This window comes from Rhinolophus sinicus, linkage group LG07 (assembly GCF_036562045.2).
Source record: "Rhinolophus sinicus isolate RSC01 linkage group LG07, ASM3656204v1, whole genome shotgun sequence".
NCBI classification, from domain to species: Eukaryota; Metazoa; Chordata; class Mammalia; order Chiroptera; family Rhinolophidae; genus Rhinolophus; species Rhinolophus sinicus.
Genome location: NC_133757.1, coordinates 54,082,003 through 54,094,957, shown reverse-complemented (window position 1 = coordinate 54,094,957; position 12,955 = coordinate 54,082,003). Strand labels below are relative to the sequence as shown.

At 49.7% G+C, this 12,955-nt stretch overlaps 1 protein-coding gene across 8 annotated transcripts in view; it reads left to right on the top strand.

The window, feature by feature from the left end:
- DLG5 (discs large MAGUK scaffold protein 5) overlaps positions 1 to 12,955 on the top strand; it is a 115,252-nt gene that overhangs the window by 40,051 nt on the left and 62,246 nt on the right. For 5 of the 8 annotated variants that reach the window (XM_019745959.2, XM_019745958.2, XM_019745960.2 and 2 more), the window contains exon 2: positions 3,358 to 3,426. The exons of 2 other annotated variants lie outside the window; for them this stretch is intronic. In XM_019745959.2, the coding sequence (XP_019601518.2) occupies positions 3,358 to 3,426 (69 nt within the window). Of the gene's footprint in view, positions 1 to 3,357; positions 3,427 to 6,207; positions 6,472 to 12,955 lie in introns of those variants that run through there. One more of the 8 variants, XM_074339669.1, reaches the window with a different exon arrangement.

Genomic DNA, 12,955 nt, shown 5'->3' with positions numbered 1-12,955 from the left:
GGGCTTCTGTCGTGGCTTCCGTTGGCATCCCACCTGCTGAGTCTGGTCAGCCTTGGTGCCCTGCATTCATTCTGCCTGTGGACCATGTTTCCTAGGTGCTTGTTAGAAATGCAGAGTCTATGGCCCCACCCAATGTGCCCAGCCAGAAGCTGCACTTTGTCCAGGCCCCCACGTAATTCCCATGCCAGTAAAGAACCCCTGTCTGGCCCTCACGGCCATGAAAACCTGAGACTCGTGCTCTGCTCTCCTTGGCTGGAAATGTTTCCAGATCCTCTGACTTTCTCTGGGTCTTCTCAGCACCTCTGCGGAGGCTTGCATGAGATTGTGGGGGAATGTCCTGAGTGGCAGTGCCTGCTGCCTTGTGGGTGTGGGGGTGGATGGGAGGAGAGTGGGGGTAGTTTGGAGGGGGAGCTCGTTCTCTATGAGGTGGAGTGTGTGCCTTGGTTTCAGGGCAGATGGGGTGCAGGTGCCTTCAGGGAGCCCCAGGGGTGATTGTCTGCAGGGTGGATGAGAGTGACGGGCTGTGCAGGGTGGGGAAGTGTGGTCCCTGAGATAGGACTCCTGCTGGCCTCTGGATTCTATTGTGAAACCCCAGAGGTAGTTGACGCCCAACACTGGCTCCTCAGAAGCACCGCTTTGAAAGGACACCGCGTGACTGGAGGAGAGTGACTCCTTTGCTTTTCCCGACAGTCCTGACCACACAGGCTTTTTAAGAAAACAATAGCCCCAGAGACAAAGCATGACCAAGACAACGTCATTTTCGGGCTTTTTCCCCCCTGAATGACGTCTAAGGCCTTGGGAACATTGTAAAAACTGGACCCTGTCCAATTTTAATCGCTCCTTGCTGGCCCCCACCCCTAGCTCCCAGGAGCCCTGCCAGCCCACGTGGGGGTGGTGATGCCCAGAGATGGAGACAGAGATGTCACACCACTCCTGGGTCAGGCCCCAGAGCCCAGCAGGACTTTGGGGACAGGGAAGAGGAACAGAATGTGTTGGTTGACTCCCCCAGCCAGGGTGGGAGATGGGGGGTGGAGAGAGAAGGGTGTCTGCCAAGCTTAATTAACAGTGGAAACTCACCATGGGGGAGGAGAGACTATCTGAAGAGGAGGGAGGGGTGGTTTGCTGAGAGATGGGGCACAGCCGATGCCAATATGAGGAAGAAGCAGGCGTTCCTACTGGGAGAGCACCGGCCTCTGTGTCGCAAGCAGGATGAGGTATGAGTGGGAGAGTTTATTTGTGCCTGCTTTTCTGAGTGGGTGTCTTTTGAAAACAGTCCATGAACATATTGGCTGACTTGCCTTCATTGCCCATATAAAGAAAAAAATAATAATGAGGAAAATGGCGATTAAGTTTAAAAAAACAGGCATTGTGTTGCATTCTTGTTCTCTGAAGACGTCAGTGGATTGCCTGAAGCGCATCTGACGTATGTCACGTATCTTTACGCAGGGCTTACTGTGTATGGTCTGGGAAGAGAGATGGTCTGAGAAGTTTGTGATGCTCATTGTTTAAGACGCAGTTTTAGAGATGCTGAAGGGACAGTAAAGTGAATAGTGTGGGTTGAACTTGAAACACAGCACGTATTTTCATTGAACGTCGCTGTTCATTTTTGAGTAGGATCAAGGAATGTCAGGGCTGAATGGGGTTTCCCGGTTCCATGTCCCTTCAGCTGATGTGCGCATGAATCCCCCTCCGATATCCTGCCAGGTGTGCTTCGGCAGCGGTGACTGGTCGGCTCTCCTGACTGTGGCTTTCTCAGCACCTCCCTGCCGGCCCAGTCCTGCTCCTGGAGGCCATATTGAACACATTGAGTCACAGTCCTACGTGAAGACAAAACACCTGCTGCATCCCCAAATCATCCTCGTCAGTCCACGCTAAATACCTGCGGGTTCTTCAGAGTCTCAGAAAAGGCGATAATGAGGCATTGCTCATTCTTGGCCACTGTCCTAGTTCTTGCTATTAGCAAAGTCCCTTTTTTCTTACTTTCTCTCCCCTTCTGTGTCTTTTTCTGGTGGGCACACCTGGTGGCCCACTTGCACACCGTTACACCGAGGCGGTCTCTCTGCCCTCCATGGGGCCTTCCTCTCCTCCCCCCAAGTCTTCCCCTTCCCCTGGGGTCTCTCCTGGCCCCAGTGGTCTCCTCCCACCCCTGCCATGCGTGTCCCTCCTCCTCTCCCTCTTCCCTGTTTACCCTCATCTCTTTATCTCTCTTTCCCCCCGTTCTGATGGTGTGCATGGATACGGTGGCTAGTCAAGAGTTGAGATGGGGAAAAACTTCAATTTGGCCCCCACATTTCTGGTCCTGGAGCCCAAGATGTCATTGATTCTTGGCCAGTTTCTGACACTGAAGTCCTAAGCTTGTTCAAAATTTTTGTTGCTAAAAGCTCATCTTTGGCTGCCACTCGGCCCCGCACACACACAGCTTTTGGTTCTGGAACGAAACGTTGTGTTCTTCCTGTTACCCTGTTTGTGTGACCCGGCACCTCTGTGTGTTGTGCTCATTTTGACTTCCAGTTTAGTCTGTTTGCCCTCCCTCTTTGTTTTCTGTCACCTGTAGTCTTGATAAACAAAGCACACCTTCTGTTTCCATTAGGCAGTGGAGAATGGAGTTGCTGAAATGGGACAGGGGATAGGACCTCAGAAGCTGTCTGGTTGAACCCCTTCATTTTACAGACCAGGAAACAGAGTTTCAGGACCCTGAAGCAGTTTGCTCAGCGTCACCCAGCTGCTTGCACAGGGATGAGAGCTGGGTTCAGAAACGGGGTTTCCTGACCCAGAGGTTTTTCCTGATGCTTTGGTGACAGTGTAATTGCTGATAGTTTTATGAGTAACTTTTAATAAGGGGGCAGAGACTGACTAAATTATTAAGGACTGCGCTTGAATGTAGTTAGAACCTAAGTGCAGAATAGTCAGGCAAAAAGAACAAATAGTTCACGGATGTTTAATTTATGCTCCGCTACCCTCTGCATGGAAGCCAGAATCGTATGGACGAAAATCTGTAGGGAACCCCCAGACTCCATTTTACCCTGGGGCACGTTGCTCTCTTGTTAAGCCTTTCCCCAGAGACCCCAGGAAGCCAGCTGACTGACTGCAGACTCCCCTCTGCCCGTACACAGATGAGTGTCCAGAGCAAGAGGGTGGCACAAGGTGAGGTGGAAGGGCAGGCAGAAGCACCAAGGACGAGGCCCTGCTGATGACACCTCCCCTGCCCAGCCGCTTGAATCTGATTTCTAGTCCTTGATGCACTGTGGGTGCTCAGCCTGGCAGTGACTGGTGATCGGCTGGTCTGACAGCGGTTTGAGGTATAGATAAGGGACCCCTTTTGGGTTAGTAATAAATGGTTTTCCTTTCTGTCCCCAGGTTCCACCTACAGCGTCTTGTCCATCATGCCCTCAGACTCAGAAAGCAGCAGCTCCCTCAGCAGTGTGGGTGAGTACCCCCTTCCAGGGTATCCCTCCTTCCACACCAGGCGGGGAAGGGGTCTGGGTGAGAGCTAGGGAGGCCCTGGGTTCATGGGATGGGACGTTGGCCTTCACCTTTCAGATCACTCATGGGGCTCATTTTCTGTTGATTCCATTCATGTTTTCTTTTTTAAACATTTGTTTTCTTTTGATTTTTTAATATTTTTTTATTAAAATATAGCTAGCATACAATATTATGTTAGTTTCACATCATAGTTATTCAATGGTACCCACCTGGCTCTATCCAGTGTTGTTACCACATTATTGATTTTGTTCCCTGTGGTAAAGACGTGACCACCATGGTAAGTCCAGCAACCATCTGACACTGCACCGCACTATCACAGTGTTGTTGATCTTTTTCTCCCCTTTTTAAATTTTTCAGTTAGACTTGACATTTAGTATTATTTTATATGAGTTTCAAGTGTACAGCATAGTGATTAGACATTTACATAATTGAGGAAGTGACCCCCCTGACTAGTACCACTTGGTACTAGTATTGGTACCTGACTAGTACACACCTTGGTACTTGGTATGTGGTTATTACCGCATTATTGATTATATTCCATATACTTTACATCTTGACTGTTTTCGAACTCCCAATTTGTATTTCTTAAAACCTTCACCTGTTTCACCCTGCCCCCAACCCCACTCCCATCCCTCACCCTGATAGATCTAGCACCTATCTGGCACCATACCTGGTTATTACAGTATTGTTGACTATGTTCCTTATACCCTGCATCCCCATGACTGCTGTGTAACAACCAATTTGTACTTCTCAATCCCTTCTCCTTTTCACCCATCGCTAACCCCCCTCCCATCTTAAAGAAGTCCCTGTGAGATTCCTTGTAATACTGGCTTGGTGGTGATGAACTCCTTTAGCTTTTAAATGTCTGGGCAGCTCTTTATCTGTCCTTCAATTCTAAATGGTAGCTTTGCTGGGTAGAGTAATCTTGATTGTAGGTCCTTGCTTTTCATCACTTTGAATGTTTTGTGCCAATCCCTCTGGCCTGCAGAGTTTTTGTTGAGAAATCAGCTGACAGTTTTATGGGGGCTCCCTTGTAGGTAACTAACTGCTTTTGTCGTGCTGCTTTTAAGATTCTCTGTTTGTCTTTTAACCTTCGGCATTTAAATTATGTATCTTTGTGTTGGCCTCTTTGCGTTCATCTTGCTTGGAACTCTCTGCACTTCCTGGGCTTGAATATCTATTCCCTTTGGCAGGTTAGGGAAGTTTTCTGTTACTTTTCCTTCAAATCATTTTTCAATTCCTTGCTCTCTTCTCCTTCTGGTACCCTTATAATATGAATGTTGCTTGATGTTGTCCCAGAGGCCCCTTAAACTCTCCTCAATTTTTTGGATTCTTTTTCTTTTTGCTGCTCTGGTTGGGTGTTTTCTGCTACCTTATTTTTCTACATCGCTGGTTGGATCCTCTGCTTCACCTAATCTTTTGTTGATTCCCTGTAATATATTCTTCATTTCCATTATTATAGTCTTTTTTTGACTGGTTCTTTTTTATGTTTTCATCTCCATGTTTATGCTTCCTGTCTCTTTGTTGAAGTTCTCCCTGAGATCACTGAGCATCCTTATAACCAGTGTTTGGAACTCTGCATCTGGTAGATAGCTTGTCTCCATTTTGTTTAGTTCTTTTTCTGGAGCTTTGTTCTGTTCTTTTATTTGGGACATGTTTCTTTGTCTCCCCATTTTGACTGCCTCCCTGAGTTTGTTTCTATGTATTAAGTAGAGCTGCTATGTTGTCCGGTCTTAGTAGAGTGGCCTTATGTACCCTGTTTCCCCAAAAATAAGACCTAGCCGCACAATTAGCTCTAATGCGTCTTTTGAAGCAAAAATTAATATAAGACCCGGTCTTATTTTACTATAATATAAAACCAGGTCTTATCTAATCTAATCTAATCCCGGGTATAACATAATATAATACAATATAATAAAGTATAATGTAATATAATACCAGGTCTTATATTAATTTTTGCTCCAAAACACGCGCATTAGAGCTGATTGTCTGGCTAGGTCTTATTTTCGGGGAGACATGGTAGTAGGTGTGCTACTCCCACTCCCCAGGTGTGCTGGGGCTCACTGGTGGTCTTTCTGGTCACCTGAGACACGCACTCCAGATGTGTCCGTTGTATGGTTTGTGTGTGCCCTCTTCTTGTAGTTGAGCCTTGGTTGATAATTGCATATCAGGGGGAGGGACTGACCCTTGGGCTCACTGGTTGTGAGGAATGGCCTTGACTACAGTGGAAGAATTGTTGTGCAGGGGCTGACCCTACAGAGCAGGATCTGCCTCAGCAGGACTCTGGTGCCTGACCAATCCGCCCCTTGGGTGTGTCGTACTTAGAGGCGGTTGGGTGACGCTCCAGCTCATTTTGAAGCTGGCCACTGGGCGTATCAGCCCCAGGGCCACCTTGGAGAGGATCCGCTGTAGGTCTACTTCAGCCACAGCCCATGCCCCGTGCTAGGGGCCAACTAGAGGGAGTCAGAAAGAAATCTGCAGATTTCTGCTGCCTGTGCTGTGCTTGGAAGCGCCTTGAAAGGCCAAGCCGCGCACCAAGGCCGGCTGCCGCTAGTGCCTGTTTAGGGCTGCTCAGCCAGAGGTACAGGGCACGCTTAAGCCAGATGCTGCTTGTCTGGGTTCCGTGAACCTTTGAGAGACCCTAGGAAAGTCTGCAGCTTGAGCCAAGGCAGGTGGTTTTACGAAAAAGCCACTGGAAGTGGCTTGGGTGTGCCCCACAGTTGGGCGGCCGGGCCGGGTGTTGGATCGCCAGGGCGTGGTGAGCGAACTGGGGAGACTCAGATATGGCCGCCGCCTATATCCGCATGCGTGGAAAGGGGAGAGCTCAACAGAGAAACAATGGCTTCCGCCAGCCTCTCCGTCCAGAAGAAAGCCGCCTCTCCAGCCCCGGTCGCGCGCCAGACAACTCAGTTTCCCACCATATGTCCCTGCTGCAGTTACAGCCGCTGCCCCAGCACTGGATCTCAGAGCCAGTGATTCCGTCAGTGGGTAAGTCTGTGTGAGGTTCCTTTAAGAGGAGCGCCTGGGACTGTAGCCTCTTTCCCTCTCACTCAGTCACGATCTCCGCTGGTTTTCACAGCCAGAAATTATGGGGACTTCTCTCCCCAGTACTGGAACCCTGTGCTGGGCTGGGGCTGGGACCTCTTGCTTCTCTGGGAGGGTGGGGGGAACGCCACAGCCAAAATATCCCTCCCGATCTTTAATGGCCCACACGGGTATGGGACCAGCCTGTTCCGTGTCTCTGCCCCTCTTAGTCTTGAGGTAGCTTCTGCACGTCCTTAGTTGTAGGGCTTCAGTTCAGCAAGATTTTAGACAATTCTCAGTGATGGTTGTTTTGTAGATTAGTTGTAATTTTGATGTGTTTTTGAGAGAAGGTGAGCACAGCGTTTATCTATTGCGCCATCTTGGTATTCCTTCATTAACATTTTTCTCTCTTCAGCAGTACCTCTTCTTACCAGAGGAGGGCAGAAATCTGGCTCTGGCTTTAGGAGGGAGGTGGGTGCTGGGGGAGGCACATACATCGCTATTTCTTCACTTAGGGCGTTGGACTTCTCAGTGAGCCTGTTGCCCCCACCCCCACCCAAAGCCAGCCATCCGTGAGACTGGCCCTTTTTTGGTACTGTCCTTTGTAAGCAGGAATAGCACACTGGGTTTGCTGCCTTAGGGATAGGAGTAGCGAGTCCATGCTGAAGTGGATATGTTTCCAGAAGCCCTAGCGTGTGGCTGCCACTGCTTTCATTTCACTGAAGACATCCCAGTAGGAAGATTGTCAGTCTCCCAGCTGCCCCACCTCTGTGACCCACTCCCTGTGTTATGTGCTTGCTATTTAATGCACCTAGTGTAGTTTCTGATGTCCTGATCTCACCTTGATGGATGGGATACACCTTCAGTGGTGAGTCCTGGATTTTTGAGTCGGAAGGGCTCACAGAGATCATCTGGTCCATTTATTTGGTTTCCGTTTATATAGACAGATGGGCAAATGGCCGTTCAGAAAGAGGAGTCTCATGCCAGAGATTCCAGAGGTAGCCAGGGGCCCACCTTCCATGTGTCAATTGACTAACACTACAGACGCCTCCAGTATGCCAGAGGTGGGCTTGGATATTGCGGTGAATAGGCAGGTGCCCCTTTCCCTTTACATCTCAGGGTCTATGGGGGAGACAGTTAAATGAGTAAATGCAATACGTGAGATCCAAACGACGAGAAGAGAGGGTAGGTACAGTGGAGGGGGGAGGGTATTGCGTTCATTTGCTAGGGCTGCCATAACAGTACCACACACCGAGGGGCTTACATGACAGAAATGTGTTCTCTCACAGTTCTGGAGGCAAGAAGTCTTTGCGATCAAGCTGTTGTGTTGGCTGGGCCATGCCCCCTCTGAAGGCACTAGGGGAGGGTCTGTTCCAAGCCTCTCTCCTTGCTGGCCATCTTTGGTGTTCCTTGGCTTGTAGATGTATCACCCAGTCTCTGCCTTCATCTTCACATGATGTTCTCCCGGTGTGTGTGTGTCTCCAAATTTACCATCTTAAAAGGGACACCAGTCATAGGACACCCTCATCTTGTTCACCTGTAAAGATCGTATTTCCAAATAAGGTCACATTCACATTTACTCGGGATTAGGACTTGCACATCTTTGGGGGGGGTGGGGGAGGAGGCACAGTTCCGCCCCTCACAGGTTTCCCCATCCTGTGTAGGCTTCAGGAAGGCCTCTTCTGGACCACAGTTCAGAGCTGCTGAGTCTCTTTCATTCTGTCCTGCCTGCTTTGGGTCCATAAGACACATCGATTGAATGATGGGATTGTCCAAATTTTGAACTTGGGACTGGTTTTCAGGAAGTGCGTGGAGTGGGGCAGTCAGGATAAGGAGAGCAGTAAAGTCGGGCTTTTATAGAACTGTGAACTGGTGGAGCCACGAGTGCACCTCTTACCTCTCTCATGCCTTACCTTTTAAGCTCCCTAATCTCCTTGGGAGCAAGGTACAGTGATCTAACAGATACCTGACAAAGTCATTCACATCAACACTTCAAGGCTTAATAGCAGTGTCTTTCCCAGGAGCTTTTGCATTTTGAAAAGGGACTCCAGAGAGAAGTATCCCTTAAACACAGCAAGGACTGTTACTGGTGGCATTTTGAGTCAGAGCAGGAAATGTGTTTTGTGCATCTGGACCTTTGCATGCTCTGGAAGAAGCCTCGTGTCAGTCACCCACCATTTGGTTCTCCATCCACCAGATGGCCTCGGGATGGAGGGGCTGCAGTGTCTCCGGACTCTGCAGGCAGAGAGCAGTGCTGTCTGTCCAGAGCTGGAATGCTGAAAGACCGGGCCGCATACCTTCAGGTCAAACCCTCCAGGTCACCAGGAACCAATACTTGCTTCTTTCACTCTTCCATATGCAGGTGACATTGTCCTCGGGGCGAGTAGCTCTGTTTTTCCGCAGGATGACCTGAGTGTCCTTGTGGCTGCAGCGACAGGAATTGTCTACTCACACCGCCTCACACCGGAAAGGAATGTGTGGTCTCAGGTGTCAGGAACGCTGTCCATGGGGAGGTGGCTCTGCGATCCCCTGTAGGCGGGTCACTGGCGATCTGTAGCAGCAGTTCCAGCCATTACATCCAGACCTGACAAAGTCCAGGGCTGCGATTGCTGCGATGTCCGTTATGGGAGCCAGAAGTCCCAGGTGGCTTTTCAATTCAAAATAACTAAAATGAAATAAAATGAAAATTTCTAGTTTCAACAGTCAGTCTGGCCACTGTCAAGTGCTCTGTGGCCACCTGTGGCTCGTGGCTACTGTATTGGCCAGTGCAGATGAAAGAACATTCCCGTCATCACGAATGATCCAGAGGACAGAGAGCGTCGTCTCCTCCAGTGTGTCCTTGTGAGCAAAGACGCCTTCCCCAGAAGTCCTCTGGCACAGTCTCTTCTCACTGACCACAGTGGGGTTACTTGTCTGTGCTCAGACCAGTGGCTCAGGCAGTGTGGTCCCTGGAGCAGCAGCACTCTGGCACTTGGTAGAAATGCAGGGTCCCGAGCTTCACTCCATACCTGTTAGGTCAGTAGCTCTGAGGGTGGGGCCCAGCAGCCACATGTTGGAACAGCCCTCCTGGTTTGAGATGGGCTGGCCTCACCTAATCTCTGGCAGGAGAACTGGAATGTCCATGGCTGGCTTGGAGCAGCCCCTTGGGGCAGAATGAAGGGTGGGGGCCGCCAGGGTACGGCTGCAGTGCCTCAGGGAGAATTCCTTCTGGCTCTGCCTCCCTCCTGAGAGGCAGAGCTCTCCCTTTCCCAGCCTTCACAGGTGCATCCTGGCCCTGGCAGAAGGGGTGCACTGCTAAGTCAGATGGAGATAGCCGTTGCTTTTTGTTTGTTGTTGTTGTATTTTATTTTATTTTTTAAAATTTGGAAATGTTGGGGAGCAGTGTGTTTCTCCAGGGCCAACAGCTTCAAGTCATTCTTTCAATTCAGTTGTGGAGGGCACAGCTCAGCTCCAAGTCCAGTCGCCATTTTCAATCTTTAGTTGCAGGGGGCGCAGCCCTCCATCCCATGTGGGAATTGAACCCGCAACCTTGTTGTTGAGAGCTCGCGCTCTAACCAACTGAGCCATCCAACCGCCCTGAGATAGCCGTTTTTGTTTGTTCATAGTCTTTCTCCATGAACCTAAGGAAAAGCAAGAGCAAGGTCTTAGAATAAAAGTACCACCTCTACTTTCTCACATCTATCTCCCTAACAGAGAACATTTGGGAAGAGGACAGCAAGTTACATTCAGCGTAAGAGAAATTGGTAGATGAAGCCTTGAGTATATAGTGTTTCTCAGTGACAGTTCATGCCTGGTCAGCTCCCCTGGTCAGCGTTAGAGTCTCAGGTGGTCTGTCTTGTTTCAGCTCTCCAGCCTGACCTACTAACAACTCACCAAGCCTTTGCCAGCTGACGGTCTAAGAGGTTGCAGTGTCTCTCTGCTGAGGCCTTTTTGTAGGCAGTTTTCATGCTTGAAGCGTGTGGCTTCTTTGAGGCCTTCTCCCACCCCAGGCAGCCCTTTATTAATTAACTTGCCCTGTGGGTAGGCCCCAGGGGTCTGCCCAGGGAGTGCACCTCCATTTCTGGCAATCAGTATTTTTTCCTCCTCATTCATCCTGACCTAATTTCCCTGGTGCCTTTTATTTTTTATCTTGGATAACTGGGGAAGCTTTAAGGAGAAGAGACAGTCTTGGGTGTCATTTACAAAATGAGCCTTAAATTTCATGCAAATTGAAGTAACAGGAGAGATTCCTCATTAAACAGAGAGGTCTCCTGGCTTGTTGGAAGAAGGAGCTGGAGGGTTTCCTTCACATCCCAGTGAAGATTCCTTGAAAGTGCAGCTTCTGGTTGACAGGGAAGGTGGGGTGAGTCATCATGAAGGCAGGGCTGCACCCCGACTCCCTATGCCTTTGACCCTTCCTTCTCTGGTCCTTTGGGATCCGGGGCCTGTTTTCTCTCAGTTCAGGAGATGAATGGGAGCATCTCCTCTTGGAGACCGTGCTCAGTGCTCGCAGGGCTCAGAGGGGCCTGGCCCCCAAGTCCAGCTAGGTGTCTCAGTCCCTCCAGGCTGGTACAACAGTAGCACGCAGACCGGGTGGTTGAGAAACAAACATGTCTTTCTCACAGTTCTGGGGACTGGAAAGTCCAAGATCAAGGCAGATTCAGTGTCCGTTGGGGCCCACTTTCTGGTTCATAGACGGTACCTTCCAGCCGTAACCTTGTGGCAGAACTGGGGAGAGGTCTGTTGGGGTCCCTCTTATAAGGCACTAATCCCATTCATGAGGGCTGCACCCTCGTGACCAATCACCCCCTAAAGGTGCCACCATCTAATGCCATACCTGGGAGTTAGGATTTCAACATGCACATTTTGGGGGTGGTGGAGGGGGGACACAAACATTCACACCATAGCACCAGAGAGGTAAGCGACTGGCCATGCTGCCCTGTGTAAAACAGAAAGACACACACAGCTCGGGGAAGGAACGGTTATTTCCAATGAGGGGTGTCAGAGTACGTTCCGGGGAGGAGGTAGCACTTGAGTTGGGCCTTCCAGAAATGGCGCTCCAAGAAGCAGTGGGCCATCGCTGCATGTCTCCCTTTGGGTTTCAGCAAAGCAGACCCCGAGTCAAGGATTAGAGAGCAAGTAGCTTATCTGGGAGGAGATCTGGGAGCTGGGCAAGGCTGCAGCTGCTGCACTGGAATCTAACCTCTCACTCACTCGTAAGTCCTGGGAGGAGCTGAGCTGTGGGCTTGCTGTGACTGTGGAGGGTGTTCCCCTGGGCTTCCTTAGTCAAGAGAAGGGGCCCTCCTGCATTTCATTAATGGGTGATGCCTTTAAGAAAAAGCCACTCTGGCCGGCAAATGCAACTTAGGTTCAGACAAAAGGTTCTCTCACATTATCAGGCTTTACGATCACCTCGAGGGAATCACCCCCAGGGTTTCTGATTCAGTAGGTCTGGGTGGGAGCTAAAATGTTCATTTCTTTTCCCCCACTATTGTACCATAAGAATGTTTATTTCACGAGTGGTTTTTAATTCTGTAGCCACAATTTCCCCATATTTTTACATTATTACATCTTTTTTGTATACTTTTTGAACATTAAGTACAGAATATGTTAGATGTTAAAAAGGGAAAGACATTCTTTCTGCTGAGTAATATATTTAATTGAAAGATTATTAACGTTTTGTATATCGAGAACTGAAGCTGCTGGGGTCACATTTATTTGTAGGTCCCAAAATAGCCCTGAGGTCTGAATAGAAAAAATATCTCTTCTAAACTAACAAAATTCTCACTTCAAAATAAAACACTATGAAATTTACAGAATTGTATCTGCAGTCAATGTTTTTACAATATCCAGAAACCTACTGGATTTTTAGAAATGACAATGAAAATAGCTCTGCATTCAGAAAATAGAGCTTCTACCGGGATGAACCCTTTCTAACAGCTTCTCTCCTGAAGCTAAGGTGCTTTCAGAAGCACTGGCGCAGGACGTCCCCCCATGGCTGGAGGTGAGGTTGGCTAGGTTTTGCTGTCCGCTGCCTGTGCTGAGCACGTTCTGCTCTCCTTGCTTCTCCCCGACAGCCAGGGCCTGCAGGTGACCAGGAAGTTCACCTGGGCATCCGCACTGCACCTGACCACTTTTGGCCAGTGCCCGTTTTCTCCTTGGCTTCTGGCACCACGGGCCCAGGGCTCTGAAGCAGAGTTGTGACCTGTCTAGCTGTGAATAAGACTGAGGGGGTGGCCTTCGAGGTCTCTGGGAGGGTGGCGATGTGGGAGCTGAGGACAAAGGGGGCTTATGGCCAAGAAAAGCACCCAGTTGCCAGGCTGCTTGCTGAGCCTCGATGGTCTATGGAAGAGGCCGCACCAGCCGGGACAGCTGGGAGGAGGAACAGGACTCGGGTGATGGTGAAGGGGGCTGTGTCCTGTGCCTGCTCCGGCTCTGCTGCTCCTCTCGCTCTCACACCAAGGCCCAA